The sequence below is a fragment of the Diabrotica undecimpunctata genome, chromosome 4 (genome assembly GCF_040954645.1).
Source record: "Diabrotica undecimpunctata isolate CICGRU chromosome 4, icDiaUnde3, whole genome shotgun sequence".
Classification (NCBI taxonomy): Eukaryota; Metazoa; Arthropoda; class Insecta; order Coleoptera; family Chrysomelidae; genus Diabrotica; species Diabrotica undecimpunctata.
This window is the reverse complement of record NC_092806.1, coordinates 96,510,509-96,527,607: the sequence shown is the minus strand read 5'-3', so window position 1 is coordinate 96,527,607 and position 17,099 is coordinate 96,510,509. Positions and strand designations below refer to the sequence as shown.

At 32.7% G+C, this 17,099-nt stretch overlaps 1 protein-coding gene across 1 annotated transcript in view; it reads left to right on the top strand.

Moving 5' to 3' along the window:
• Positions 1–7,870, top strand: part of LOC140439805 (xylosyl- and glucuronyltransferase LARGE2s-like) — a 36,493-nt gene extending 28,623 nt beyond the window's left edge. Inside the window, exon 11 of the mRNA XM_072529949.1 lies at positions 2,534–7,870. Within this exon, the coding sequence (XP_072386050.1) occupies positions 2,534–2,720 (187 nt within the window). The 3' untranslated portion in view covers positions 2,721–7,870. The remainder of the gene's footprint in view (positions 1–2,533) is intronic.
• Positions 7,871–17,099: the final 9,229 nt, after the last annotated feature.

Below are 17,099 nucleotides of genomic sequence, written 5' to 3'. Positions count from 1 at the left end.
GTCATTATAGAACTTTTGACCAATCCAAAATCTTCGTCGCATGGCAAGTATAAGTGTACACTCACTAAGAACATGTGATCAATTTCTTCAATAGGATTTGTTGGATCATTAACAATAATTTAATGCAGCTGATTGTATGTTCCTGTTTTATCCACTGCAATGATCGGAATACATTATCAATTTTTTTGTGGAAACGAAGTGTTTTATGTAATATAGTAAACAAGATCCTATTTCCTGTGGGCCTCTGGAAGCAATTGATTCATTCGATAGAAATATATAAACTTTACCTGAACCCATGTTGTGGATGCCAAAAGAATTAGTCCAAAGTTGCCTTTTATAATAGCATACACTAGTGGTCAACTCAGGTGTTGGCAAAATGTGCATCAAATCAAAAGTAATCGTTGTCACTTGTTTACTACTGACCTTGGCTAAACTAGTGTCATTTCTTAGACCACTTCTGGCAGATTCGGCTTTTCTCTGATTTAGTTCTTTTTCGACTTTAGATTGTTTTATTTCCTCCTGGTTTGTTAAGCTCTTTATCTTCATTTCAAAACTATCACATTTTTTGCATGAATCTGGTATAGGGACATGAAATGCAAATGGAACTCGTTGAAGACTTCAGTAAAGACCCACCGTGTTACTGGTTGATCCACTTCTTCTTTAAATAGCTTAGAAATATTAGCTATACACAAGTTTGGAGATAGAAATTTTCTATTAGGATTTTTATGCAAAGTATAATGAGACTCGTAAGAAAGAAATTTTTCAATAAATGTTTTTACTTCATTTATTTTATTTACACTACTTTTATTATGAGGAACATGTTTTTCTCTTTAATCAACTGGAGGTGGTTCATCACATTTCCTACTTAATACTGTTGTAAGTCTTCCATCAGATACCTTAAGCACCTTCTTAAAGAAAAGAACTCCTTACAAACTTTAAAATCTTCACTACTTATGATGGTAAATATGTTGTACTGTCTTGTTTTCAAACGATTTTGATGTTGGATGTTTTTGGTGTAAGTTCTCTCTGTATTAATTACTTTAATTCGCGAAAAGATGTAGCTTGATTGCAAATTGAAACTGTTTAGATTTAAAAATTCTTCAAAATAAGTTTTTGTCGATTAGATTCGATTTTTTGATGGCATTTTGTTAGCACAGTAACACACTATGGCTGTAAAATCGTTGGTTGGTACTTGTCGTCCGGAAAAAGACAAATAAGTTTCGCCCTTTGCTCTGGCCAATTTTCTTATATTTTTTTTCCATTGACATTCGTTTCTTAGTCGCTTCTTGCTCTTCTTTTTTGCAATTATATCAGATCTGCCTGATTGTACATTAGAAAAGTCGTTAGAGGGTACATATTCTGATTTAGTTGCTGCGAATGGATCTTTTTCACTATCTGTAAAAAACAAACAAATTAGTATGCACTAAAAAATCCAAAATACCGCCATATGACGTAGCAAGTAGTAGCAGATAAAGTATAATATACTTACCTGTGAATGAAGAGTTTGTTCAAAATTTTAATTATACATTAAGAAAATTGTCACCTAACGTAATTTCAGTAATATATACTTGAAATTTTTATTAAACTCTTTACCACTTTCAAATTTGTATTAAATCTTTCTAATTACGTACCACTTTTAAATAACATATTTAAAATAAATACTAAATTGATTTAAATTACACACATATTTTCAACAAAAAGCAAACACTTTAAGAGGTTTGTGTATACCGCATGTAACACAATGACAAACTAAAAAATGACAAACCGGCCCAACCCACAACTAAACCAGCTTGGGCCACTATGTCACCAACAAAGTCGCACAACCAGTCAAAGCCAAAACAGAATACTGTCGCCACCTTTTATTAGGTAGCGAAACTTGAGTTGGGCTACTGTGGCACTGAAAGATTATACTCATTTCTATGTCCAAACACAATATCGCTAATATGTCATAATTGTGGGTTGGGCCACTCTGGTTCTGAGCGCCTCAGTTGTAATAAACTCAATATTACTGTGTGGTTAATTTTTCTATGTCACTTAATGCATACATGTAACAAGAAATTTATGGGAACTAAATTTGATTATACAATTGTGAAGTATTTAAGGAATTGACTAGGCTTCTAAAACGCCTTCAGAATTCAAAAGCTCTTGTTAACTCTTGTTTAAGTCGTTATCGTCTAAACGTATTTATGCCGTTAGTCCTTTTTACCCTGCTGAAGAGAATGTAGACTCCTCTCTGCTCTCTAAAAAAATTGACTCGTAACTTTCTGGCTGCCTGTGGACATTATTTATATCTTTGAAAATATTGCGTCAATGAGTTTGTTCTCCTAAACGGAAACGGAAATTAATCCGTATATCTGTTATCATAGATACGGAAACGCAATAAGAAATTGATACTTACATATTTAGTAGCGTCCGTTTAAACTTACCGCTACGTTTTTATATATACTATAGTAAAATACATTCTTTTATTATGGGAAACAGTAATTATTTGAATGTTAAAACGTTTATTAATTTTTTTGTTTTATTTTAAAAGGTGTCTTCGGCTTTTAAAGGAGGAGTTCATCCAAAGACTCAACAAACAATACAACAGAAATTTCTCATACTTCAATACTTCTGCAATGCTACCGGAGATCAGAAGAAGGAAAAGACATAACCTGTCTTTGGATTTCATTTCGACCACTGTGGAAACAAATACAGACTATCCCAATGCCACAGAGTAATCTTTAAAGTGTTTCGAAAATTAACACCTAATGATAACGTGATTATTATTTAATTTTTTTAGAGAATGAAATATTGAATAAGGTTTTATTTTGATATTATAATAAGGCTGTTAAAGGTAATAATAAAACATTATTAAGGTAAATGGTTTTTACGTATAAACTAAAGCAATAGATTAACAATTTTGTTAAAAAAAAAACTTAAAAATAATACTTTTGGGTACTAGGCACATTTCCCAATTTTTTAAGGAAAGAGGAAATATAAAGGTTGATGTTTTATTAAATTATTGCTTTATATACTTAGCTTAGAGGGAATTTATCGATAAATTTGTTTGCTCTTAAATCGCAGTCAATTATTATTTTTTAACGTGTTAGCCCTAATTGATAACTATTATAATAATATTGTTTTGTCATATTTTGTTTTAAAATTTGGTAAGAAACTGCTTTATAAATATGTTTGTTCATTAAGATACATTTATATTGGACTGAATTTTGGGGGGCGATAATATTTACGTTTACAATAGTTTCCGGATCCAAATAAGTAGTTGACTTACGGCAAAAATGTTCACTCGGATCTAAGAAAGTAAATGTGGTTAAGCGATATAACTCATTTCTTAATGTTAATGAAGGCTTCTTGTTATCTAAATATAGAACTTTAATCAAGCGCTTCCTACTTTTAAGTCTAGGTAAACAAAAAAAGTATATGTTGGATATCATCAAAGTTTTTTTTATTCGTTTGAAAGACATATAAATATAATATCGTCCAAATGTTCGCCGTGGCTTCGTTGGGTAGCGCACATCCGAAATGTCCAATTTTCCATAACTGGTGCTTAAATCAAGCCGACTTTAACCGATGGCATGGGTTATGTTGGCTTTGAGGGCCGCTGTGGTTTGCGCCTTGGTTGTTGGCGTGTTAGTTGATTGTTTACTGAACCTGTAAACTCAAATTTATCCACCGCACACCGAGTAGGAAGGAATTTCGAAAGAAGGAATTCTCGGTGGGAATTCTTTATATACCATGATCTTTCAGATCGTTGGTTACTATCATACTTATTTAAATCTTATTCACTGTCACCCTAAATAGCACGCTTGGATCGGTATCTGAATACCGATCTCGCAAGTTCTTCAACCATGAAGTTTTTCTTCAACCTGGACCGCGTTTGCCCGCCATTTTCCTTGTATAATATTTTGTAGCAACCTATATTTGGGACCTCTTTTATATGTCCAAAGTACTCTAACTTTCTCTCCTTGATGCTTTTTATGATCTCGTTTTTCTTGCTGAGACGTTCCAGCAATATGAAGCCTACATTTCAAAAGCCTAAAGGTGATTTAGATCATTTGTATTCACAGTCGCAGACTCGATAGTATATAGTTAGACTGAGAACACGTAGCAGCGACCAAATTAAGTCTCAGCTATCGAATGAAGTCATGAGAAGTATTGAAACACTTTCTAGGCGGAGGACGACGATTAATAGGGACGACTGGAGAGAAAGTCTTGAGGTGGATAGGCTTGTTTGTAAAGCCAGCATGATGATGAGGCTACATACTATCTTGGGCATCCTTCTGAAAGCTGCTCTGGCCTGCTCAGTTTTGGATTTAATTTCACCGTGACTCCCTGCTTTAGAATTTAACTGATATTTAGGATAAACAATTTGATCAACTTGCTCAAGTTTTGTACCATTTATATAAAAAGACGATTTTAAATTCTATAGTTTACTTATTACGAGTATTTTGGCTTTTCGTATGTTCAGATCCAGACCTATTTCATTACAGTTCTTAAGGACACTGTCAATAAATGTTTGTAGATGTTCTTGACTAGAAGCTAGGAGTAATGCGTCGTCTGCATATCGCAAATTATTGATGACTTTTCCCTTCACAATTATATTCTCCTTTTTTTCGGAAAATTCTAAATTACTTCGGTCACATAGCCAGAAGAACGGGGAATATGAAATTATTAGTAGTGGAAGGAAAGGTAGAAGGCTGAAGACAGAGAGGAAGATATGGAAGAGACGGAGAGAAATGCCGCCAATTCTTATCGGTACACAAAGCATGGGGGTTAAAATTAAGAATTGCGCCTTAAATTTCTCACCCCTGTACCAGCCAAAATGTACGGCGTTGCAAAAAAAAATAATCTATATACTGATTCGAAATTTTGTGTATGAATTCCGTACTGTGTAAAATTACCGAAAATCTGGAAACATTTTTCCGAAAATAAAAAATTTTCTCTGCTCCTGGTGCCAATATTTTTGTACGGCATTAGGTCGCAAATCATTATTATTGTAATACCTACCTAAGTTTATTAATGGCGTACAAAAATGTTTGGCCAAAAAAAACTTACCCCCATACCTTAACGTACCGATAAGAATTGACGGCATAGTTTCCAAAGTTGTTATTACATATATGTGATTCATTCTGGGTCATTCATTCAAAATCTCCCATGGTCTTGTAGACTATAAGGTCTTTGTAAAATGCTTCTAAATAATCTTTCTTCAATCGCTGAATGATGGGGCATAAACGTTGAATAGGTTGGTAGTGAACGGTTTTGAATTGAATCTCACACCGACTACTCTATCGAGATGGGATATAGTTAACTACCGATTGAACTATGTACTTTGCGACTACGACTGCAACTTCGGTATGGTGATTATTATCGTCCTCTCAATCGATAAGATTTCTACATCGTTTTAGAATAATGAATAAATAATTCAAATAACTAGTTGTTTAGAATTATCTTTACTAAACTCACTCGAATTCACGAGCATTTATATAAGACATATTAGCACATAACGAAAATATAATCGATATTATTTTGATTATTTTAGACTTATTTAAATTATTTGGACTTCGTTGCTGTAGCTGTTGATTTATTTTAAAGTACTCAAAAAACAATAATTTACATTAAATAGTATTGAACAAACGGTACCCTCGGTATAAATCTATAATGTATGGAGTGAAAACGATAGCAAATCTACTGTTTAGAGTTGCGATATATTTTGCTTTGTAACATAAAAAAACGTTACTGTGAATAATCAATTATTTTTAGCTATATATTTCATTATATAAATTTCTGGAGCCTTGGGAGATCCAAAAATGTTCTTTGTATAGAACCATCGAACTATGGATGGTGATAAATTCCCTTTAAACATAATTATGAAGCTGTCTTAAGTTTAGAAGCAATTTATTTAACATCTCTCATATCCTTAAAAATATCACTAAAATTTGGATACATTGATTAATATTACCTTATTTTATATTGTCATTATTTTATTATTTCCAACGTCATTCTCTATTATGCTGTTAATACAGCAATACTGCTAAACTTGCAGCTTCAAATTGGGACGTCCAACGAATTTACTAGGGAAAGACCATTAACACAAAAGAAAAACTTACATGTACCTTGGTATAATTCTTCTGACTATTGGTATTGAATTAGCACATACATGTACTCCCTATAATTTTAATTTTGTCTTTACGACTAACTGCAACGTTTGTAATAATTCACTTGCCATGGATATATAAGAATCTTCTAGCATTTATTTGTTCATTAAATTCACTTTTATAACAACTTACCAAGGCCACATACCAAGCACTAGGAGAGATTTGTTGGGATGTGATAGGGTGTCCCACACTAGTGGGATTTTATATGGTAAAGGGATGCAGTATATTTCCATTATATTAAACCACTTGGTACCACTAAAATTTTACACCCTACTGTTTACCAAGAGTTAATTTACAAGAAATTGATAAATTTTATAATTTTACATGCATATAACAATTACGTTTATATTTGTACCAAAGATGGTAATGTGATATTTAAATCATCAAATCTCTAAATAATTTTTCGCATATGGCTATATTAATTTTTATATTTTGAAATTTATTTTGTCTTGTATTATCAGAGTTTGGAAGATTTGGAGTTGGCGGGATTTTTGTGGATAAAAAAATCCTATTACCAATACTTATTTATTTTTTCGGTCACGCTCCAATTTATAATTTTAATTTTCAATTCAATATCTGCAAATTTACCCTCTGACAATAGTATTTTTGAATTAAATATTGCAACCTAAATTTTTTTTACTTTCATAGTAAAATTTTCGTTCCACTAGAATTCATGGTACTGGCTGACATATAAATGCGATATTCCAAATATTCTATCCCACTATCCTGGGGTTCACCGAATTTTGTTTTAAAACTTGACAGTTTGAGGATTTTGTGGCATTTAACACCTCACACTGGCTTGTCTGCTTATTGACGTGTTTTTTTTTAAGAATTACATTTCCTTAATTCCCTGGGTGAGGAATATTTTGCTATAATAAAGATATTCCACCCATATTCTGTTACCGGAACCTCCTTAGTTATTTAGTAGTGTGCATCGAATTGGCTATTAAATTCTGGGAAGATGCGATTGACTTTTGGGTGGCTTGATGAGAAAGTCAGACCTGATGTCCCCAAACTTCATGTAGATAATTGGAAATAATAAAATCGACCCTCAAAAATGCAAGGACATCTTGCCACTTTAAAATTCAGAAGTTTATAATACATCCTACAGAACTTGTAACCAGAAATATATAAGAAAAATCCATCGATCAACTCCACAAATACAGACTAAGTCTAAGAACTAAGCAAGTACTATCAGCCTTATATCTCATAATGAAAAATGAGAACAGAAAGAACAGGAGCATAGAAATAAAAGCATATGGAATCCTCAACAAACGAGATAATGCTCTAATCTAAGTAATCTAACCCAACATGGAAATCGCTAATAATAATCTCAACATTAAAATGCATAAGAAAAAACCAGACAACCGAACAGTAGAGGCAAACACCACTCAAATTGTATGCCACTTTGTTCGATTTCCGGGTAAGTCAACAAATAATCAAAGTCAAATTAAATCCTTATTTTCTACAAAATTCCTAGCTCTGATAATAGCTTGGCTATTTTTGTTTGTTTTTGGCAATATCAATGGTTTTAAAAAACTTTGCCATATCATAATGCAAAAACAAATATAGATGTTAGTTTTAAATTATGATGACAGACTTGAAGTTATCAGTCGTATTTATTTAATATACTATATAAACATAAGTTATATTTATACTTATTTATGAACTTGTAAACGTGTGATGAAGTTTAACAATTATAATCTTCAATTTTATGACATTTTGTTTATTTAACACTCCCTGTCAATATACTACAGACAAACTATTTGTTTCATTGCCATTTAAGTGGCATCAATTGTTTCTGTAGCCATTGTGTGGCTGGCATACTAGAAACGTGTTTAGAAGGCACAAAAACAACAACAAAAAATGTTAATCTAGAACGATTTAAGACTAACTTAGAACGATGAACGTAAGAGAATGGAGCATAAATACCTAACCCGAGTTGTAATGTCAAAGGAAGAAGAAAAAGACCAATGCCTAAGTAACTTTTGACGGGCTAAATAAACATGAACAGAGAAAGTGAAACACAGAAAAAAATAAAACAGAGGTTCAGCTGGAAAGTCAAGGTGAAAAAGAGCAACAAACTACCGCATAAGAGAAATCATGTACAGAATATACAATAGCAGACGATGTTAAAGTAGAGGATAAACTTAAAGAATGGGATAATTACATTACGAACTTATTCGAAGATGATAAGATTAGTTCACCTCCGGATATCACTAACTGTGACAGACCCCTAAAAACACGCTCTGAGGTAATACAAGCCATACAATACCATTCGTTTTTCAATACCATTTATACCAGCGGACACCTACCTAATTGTTGGTTCAATTCATTGTTCATAGCTCTACCTAAGAAGACAACAGCAAAAACCTGTGATGATTATATAATTATCAGTGTGTTAAGCCAGTTAATGAAAATTTTTCTAAAGGTAATATATGGCCGTATCTATAATACATGCTAGGCATACCTAAGTGACACACAGTTTGATTTCCATAACGGGTTTGGAACGAGAGAGACATTGTTTGGGAAGAACGTACTTACACAAAGATATATCTGTATATATCGTCGTCATACATCTGTAGACATGTACTGTTGTTTTTTTGACTTCCAAAATTCATTCGATCGTGTTAGCACTCTATATTAATCGAAGTTCTAAGAGACGTTGGCTTGGACGGCAGAGACGTTCGTATGATTAAAAATTTGTATTAGAATCATTCACATCAGTTTCAGTAGACGGTTTGGAAAACAGGTAAAGAGGAGTATGGCAGGATGCCTTTTGTCGCCTCTGCTTTTCAACGTTTACTCTAAAGATCTAAATCGTCTTGAGGCTTTGGAAATGTGGTGCTATAGAAGAATTTTAAAAGTATCTTGGGTGAAGAAGATTTGAAACTTCACAATATTAGAATGTCTTAGCAAGACTACTGAGATTATAAAAAGTATCAAAAAGAGAAAGCTGGAGTACTTCTGACATGTAATGACAGGTGCCAAATATAGGTTGCTACAAATAATATGCAAGGAAAAATAGCAGGCAAATGCAGACCAGGACGAAGACCGACTTCATGGTTGAAGAACTTGCGAGATTTGTATGGTATTGATACAAGCGTGTTATTTGAGTAGCAGTGAATAAAATTAAGATAGCTATGATATTAACCAATGTTCTGGTTAGACATGGTACATGATGAAAAGAAGACGATGTTAAAACAAAACAATATTATATGGCCATATACAGATATTGGCTGGGGAGCGACTGCCGAAAAGAATTCTAAAATGGATACCCCATGGATGGCGAAAGAGAGGAAGACCTAGACGAAGTTGGAATATATAAGATGGAAGGCAACCGTATATATGTATTTCTGACTATTGGTGCAGCCAAGTTAGAAAAGGTGCATGTTAACTTGGGAAAGGATCACTACAGGAGCAATGCGACCAATTTGTGGCAATATTGTTAGAAATACGTATGTACGGTTGCCTTCCATCTTATACACATATTTTATTATATATATTTTTTTCTTTGTTGCGAGCTATGCCGATACTTACTAACTTTATTTTGTTATTAACTCGCATTAATCTTTTCTTGTTATTTGAAACGTTCTAAACGTTTGGTATTCCTTTCCTCGAGTAGCTTAGCTTCCTCCGTGGACGTGTTAGTTGTTGCCCTGGAATCTTTTTTGCTCCTTTTCTAACTTGGCTGCACCGTACTGAAGACGACCAATAGTCAGAAAGGCGTATATACGGTTACCTTCCATCTTATACACATATTTTATTATACAGTGATGAGTGCCTTAAGAACCGGCAAAATAACGCAAAAGATAGAAAATATAATACGTTGTGAAATAAAAAGAGATGAAAGTAGTAGAGGTGGGAAATTATCGATAGAAACCTCTAATTTACATTAAATTACATTAGGACTATCTATAGTTTCTCACCTTTAGATGTTAGCTTATGAGCTAGTTGACTTCAGTTATAATATTACAAGTATGACGTCGAACATTTACATTTTTTAAATTTCGCATAAAGTAAAAACTGATTGAAGGCAATAAAGCAAATGTAAGTAAACAGTTTAATTAGTAGTAATTTGATAATTAATTCTGTGTTGACGAATACAGAATAACAAGCTATGACAATTCTGTATTGAGACGAGTGTATGCGACGTCTCAAATCATAGTTTATTATTGATCAATATTTTAATTTTGGATAAAAAAATACTCCTACTTAAACTGTTTTACTTACATTACGTGATACGTATTACTATGACTGAAGTCAACCAGCTCATAAGCTAACGTTTAAAGGTGGGAAACTTTCGATAGATCTAATGTAATGTAAAGTAAACTATAGGTTAATATCGATAATTTCTCAGCTCTACTACTTCCATCTCTTTTTATTTCACAACGTATTATGTTTTCTATCTTTTGCGTTATTTTGCCGGTTCTTAAGGCACTCATCCCTGTATTTTTTTCCTTTGTTGCGGGCCGTGCCGATACCTACTAACAGTATACAGTATAGGTAAAAGTTTATGGTCGGTATGGACCTTACGTGAGATGGAGTGAGAAACACCTGTTTAAAAAGAGAGAGGTATATTAGGTCAGCCCTTTATATCGCCGAAAATGAATGAGTTGAAATAATAAAAAAGGGGAAATTCAACGTTGCCAAACTTATTGGTTTTATTTGACCTGTTGTCTTTTTAGCATTTGAACAATATTCTAAGATAATCAAATTTGGGCGAAATGGATTTAAATGACAGCTTACTGTTTTTTATTGGGAATATGCCACAATTTTAGTTTACAATAAGTGTAAGATAACATTTTGATTTAGACTTCGGAAATCGTTTTATATAAATAAAATTTATTAATGTTTCGTATTTTAAGTACGATTTCCGAATTAAAAATCTAAACAATAAAGCTACATTGATCTAAATCAATAAGCTTATTTTAAAGTTACATTGTACCTTATTCCCATTAAAAATATTTAACTGCATATGATGCCACAATAAAAAAGCTTCATACAAAATTATTTGGCAACGTCTCGTCTCCCGATCTCTCGATTCGTCAAAGCACCGAATCAAAGTAAGGGCAGAGGTATCGAGTAGAGGTGGGTCGTTGAAGTTTTTATCGTAAACCGATTTTCGTAAACAAGTTACTATGATTGTTTAACAGTAGTTTCAAGTAAGAGAGTACCTACATAAACAAACATAATGGCTATTATCGTTTATACACAATATTTATTGAAGTGAAAGAAACTAATGAAGGATATATTTATTATAACTTGAAAAATAAACTAAACAATATAACCCGATATTAGTAATTGTACTACGTCGGATACTATGAATGTAAGGTTGCCGTTTGCTAAAATTTTATTGCAAGATTCTTGCAGGCAGCGTACCATAACAATCACTGAACTACCCTTCAAGTATTTTTGGCCACTCATTGTACTTGTTATTTCTTTAAAAGGTCGTAAAATTTGGGAAAGTTGAGAACAAATAATCCAGTCTTCATTATTTAGATTTGGTCTAAGTCTAAGTCTGTATTAACTAATACCAATGTGGAACGGATTGCCTCTTCTAACTCGGTCATTCTTTTTAACATGTAATAGGTGAAGTTCTACCTAGTTTCCGCGTCTTGGATTGGCCGTTTGGGAACTTTGTTATGTTGTAATTGATACTTTAAAAGCCTATCTAAAGATAAGGTACTTTTTTTGAAATGTGTTTTTTTGCCGAATTTTCGAAAAAAAGACTTTTTATTTTATCTATTTGCACACGACAGCATTTAAGTGCGTCCTCCACCAATAAATTTAACGTATGAGCAAAACAATTTAAATGTTTTCATTCCAAAACATCTTTAATAGCTTTGACCATAATTGAGGCATTATCAGTTACTGCAAAATTTACTTTTCGTTTTAGACCCCACTATTAATAATTTCACTAAATTCTAAAGATGTTTTCTGAATTATGGTTTCCAGAAAAATTGCAGCAGCCTAATAAAACCGTTTTAAATTCTAAATTTTTGGTTAAATATTGTCCTGTTAATGCGATGTAACTCTTAGTTACTTCATATGTCCAGGGGTCAGTAGTAATACAAATATTTTCTACTTCCTTAACAACTTGTGATCTAATAATTTGCTTAGTTTTGATATAACATTCCTGAAGTAATGAACAAGTTTTTCTTGTTGGCGGTTTATATCCAGGAATCCACCCTGCAAACTTTATAAAAGCTCGTTCTTCAACTATGGAAAACGGATGAAACGAGTCTTTGCATAGGTTTAGTAAATCCATATCTATTTGTTTCTTTTGTTCTAAACTATTTTTATTAATGGAAGTATATAATAATTTGCTCAGTTTTGATATAACATTCCTGAAGTAACGAACAAGTTTTTCTTGTTGGCGGTTTATATCCAGGAATCTACTCTGCAAACTTTATAAAAGCTCGTTCTTCAACTATGGAAAACGGATGAAACGAGTCTTTGCATAGGTTAAGTAAATCCATATCTATTTGTTTCTTTTGTTCTAAACTAATATTTTTATTAATGGAAGTATCCATCACCTTTTGACGCTTGGGTGGCGGTGGCAGTATGTCAGTACTTGTAGTAGAAGTAGTAGAAACGGACAGAAATGAGTCAGGAGAAGTTTCAATCATTGCAATATTCAGAAAGTGGACCATAAAAGCTGCATCTTCTACAAATGTGCATTTTTTTAAAATAAAATTATTATTATACTAGGTCAATAATTTTGGCTAAGAAAAAGAATTCTTAATTGAATATTTACAATAAATAAATTCTTTGACGAACTATCAATAAAGATTTGAAATCGAAAATGCAGATCAATCGTAACTCATTCATTAATCAAAACACCTAGTTATTTTATTTTCAACGTCAACCAAATGACAAATAATGATTTAAAATGCAGGGATTTTCTGATAAAAATGAACGTAAAAAACAAAAGAAAGAGCCAAGAAGCTGGTTACTTCTATAAAAAAAGAAAAAGAAGATTATACTATTAAAAAACATCCAGTACAAGAAAAAGAAACTGATAAAGTCAAGTCAAAAGAGTGTTTCTATAACAACAAGTTAAAATGGAACTAGTAACGCCTAAAAATAATAAATCGAAATGTAAAAAAGTGTAGATTAAAAATATTAAGAAAAAATTCAGAGAGCACGTTGAAGAGAAATTTATAAGTCAGGCAATATTAGGAGATATAGAAATAAGATAAGAACAACTATAAGAAAATAATATAAAAAGCATCAGGCTTAATTTTACTAGGGAATATACAAAAAAGAAAACCAGTCAATCCAACGTAAATGGAATCCCAAGCTTAGCCTGAACTTCTCTCCGCACACCATGCCACCGTCTTATGAAATAGTTCGGTGACTGTCTCAAGTTTCTGGTCAAACGGCATATCATACTAAGCACAGGCGTTAAAATGCTTCATTGCGATCTTGTTCCCTTCACCCTAGATGTGCTCGTTTAACTTGCCACACAGTCTCCTCCAGTGCCTCTTCTTCTCGGCTTGGATCTTCCTATACAATTCCTTCTTTACACACCTTTCACCATAAGGCATTCTTTCAACACCCAGTATCAATTTTACTGATATGCATCGCTTTAATAACCTGCTCGAGACCTTTCACCGAATGTGTAAGACATCGATCCCCATGTAATTCCCACTACTCTCATTGTATACACCCCAGTTCATCTGATATCCCCAGCCTCTCAACAGGCAAGGTTTGGAAATGTTGCTTTTCTCCTAGAGTACAAATTGGTAGTGAAGGTATAATGTTAGGGGGTCATTTCTTTGGAAGCACATACAGATCCTGTTATGTTAGGTGGAGCTGGCCTTAATACTAATAGGTACATTGGGGAATGTCTGGAAGAACTCTTTCTCTCTTCAGCCCTAATCTGCCGAAGGAAGTGTAGTGGTCACGTGATGTCGTGTATTGTCCTACTTCAAAGATCTCTGTCTCTGGTCATTTCTTTGAACTTTTAAACAGGTAGAGAGAGGAATAGGACTCTAGAAATAAATTACAACGCATATCTCATATACATTTATTTAGAAACACAAGAAAACAACATTTTTTTTTATTTAAATACACGCAAAAAAAACTTACGAGTTGTATCTCACAAGATCTACAAAACTTGGAAAGTGACCTATGTTGTCACATCAAACGTCATATGTTGGGCGAGGAGCTACTGGATAATTAATTTTTTTCATGGGTGTTGATTTGCACTTGAATACCGAGTTTTTTGATATTTTTTGAAATAATGAAGGATCTTTCAATACAAATTTTTTTAGTTTTTCGTTAAAAAAAGTTTTAAACAAATTTGACTTTTCGCCTGGTCGACCTCTTGAACCTTATTTTGATGTATCTCATAAAAGTGATTATGCAAAAAATCTCATGGGAATATTTTTTTCAACGAATCCGAGCTTTGCGCCTTGTCTGTAAACCTTTGCTTTAATTTCCGAGTTTTTCGTGATTTTTTGAGCCAAGCATTAATTTCACCAACAATTAGGTGAAATTTTATTATGTTGACCTTGAACAAAAATACGTAATAATCTAGACTGATCCTTAATTTATTAATATTGAATGACATATCAAAATTCCTAATTAGTTAAGATTATTAGTGTGTAAAATATTAAACACATTATTATACAAAATCCAAAGGGTCTAGCCGGTTAAGATAGTGAAAAATGCGATGTTTATAAAACTCGATATTTCAAAAACAAAAATACCATATCAAAAAGTATCCGACCAAAAAAATTTTCAGACCTATAGACCCAAACATAACATAAAAAAAGTGAAAACGTTTTTTTCCGTTTTTTGACGATATCTATGGTTCTAATCATGATAAGAACTCGTTCTTTTTTTTCCATTTGTAGAATGTTTTATTGTCTACATCATGGTATTTTTTACAAAAATTTTGGCGGAGAATTTAAATTTTTGAACGGTTTTGAAATTTTTAAAATCACTCAAACACAAACACTCAAACGCCACTCCAAAAAATATATATTGGCACCTACCGGTTCTGATTGGCACCTACCGCTGCTCAATATCAGCAGTATGCTATAATTTCACTATTTGGGAGAGTGATTCATCGTTTAAAGGCGCAGAACGCAGTACACTCACTTTTATTTTAACGTTAATTATATTTTATTTTTCAAATATTATTGTTCGAAATCGGTCACAATATATTTATTTACAAGTTTTTACTGAAGTTTCGATTTCTATATCCAAAGACCGCTTTCAAAGATATAAATGATAGTTATATTTATTTTATTTGTTTATTATTATATATTTTATATATTATTTATTTTCTTTTTTTTCTATCTTTAAAAACGGAATAGAGATCGAAACGTCAGTGTATTAAACATGTAAATAGATATATTGTGGCTTATTTCCAACGTTCTCCCTAAAAATACAGAATGCCACAAACAAAAAGTTATAGAAAAATAAATATATCTGTCATTTGTATGTTTGAAAACGTTCTCTTCATAGAGATCGAAACGTCCGTAAATTAAACATTTGAATCAATATATTGTGGCTTATTCCCAACATTATTTCTAAAAATACAGAACGACAAGCAAAAAGCCATAGAAAATAAATATTACTATCATTTGTATAGTTGAAAATGGTCTCTGGATATAGAGATCGAAACGTCAGTAAATAAACATATGAATAAATATTTTGTGGCTCATTCCCTACATTCCCCTAAAAATACAAAATGCCACAAACAAAAAGCTTTAAAACAAGTAATTTTGCAGAAAGCTTACTGATACCACCCGGCTGTCGCGGAAGTTACGCTAAAACGTCTTTTGACGTGACCCGTCCTTAAAGAGTTACACAATGAAATTTTTTTAAAACAAATTTTAAGACCGTTTCCACACCACCCCAGAGGTATGTCTTGTGGCGCGTTACTTTTTTTAAATGGGTGTTCGCCAAGAGCCATATTGTCTTATTAAATACACTCATGGACAAAAATATCGAATATTTTTTAATTTTCAAATTTTTGTTTTTTCAAAATAAATTCTGGTCAATTAAGTCGTTTATTGTGAAACAGAGTTTATTTTAACAATGTTTATTAAACAATTTTTAGTTTTTATGCGGAGAAAATTGTGAAAAAAAAATAAATGTTTAATATAAGGTAAATAAGGTTATTTTACTCTAAACTTAAATGATAATTTAAATTGCTTAAACAAGTCGTTTTAACTGAAAGAAGTGCATAATCAGTAACGAGTCTAGCCCCCTCTAGCTTTTATTACTGCTTACATCTTTCTCAGCATGCTTGCAAGTAAATTTTGGACATATCCTTGGGAAATTTCATTCCATTCATCCTGTGCAGCAAGCCGAAGCTGCTCTATCGTATGTGGAACATGATTTCTTTGTCGTATGCTGCGTTTTAGGTAATCCCACATGTGCTCTATTGGATTTAAATCCGGGCTAAACGGTGGCCAATCCAATCTTCGAATTTGGACCTCATCAAAATAATTACTTAATATGGCAGCGGCATATGGTCGAGCATTATCGTGCAATAACGTGAATCTTTCATATCCAATGTAACCAACATATGACAAAATATGATCTTGCAGGATGTTTTAAACGTAAGAATTACCAGGCATCCGTCCAGTCACTTCCACAAGTGCGGTACATACCTCCCAACTAATACCTTCCCAAAGAATTATGCCATCAACTCCAAAACTAACGGTCTGGGCGAGACTGCAGCTGGCGAATCGTACTCCAACTCTTCTGTAGACCTAGTTTTGACCATCTGGCTTCCATAATAGGGTTCTTAACGGCTATGAATAACTGTTCTGATGAGACTTATTAAGTCGAAATACGTATCAACAGATACATAGACGCTTTGAACGTGAAATCAAATCTTTTCTGTCTTTTTCATTTTATTCGGATCTACTCTGTTGGAGTACAAGAAACAAATTCGTTAAGGATTTCTGCTTAGTT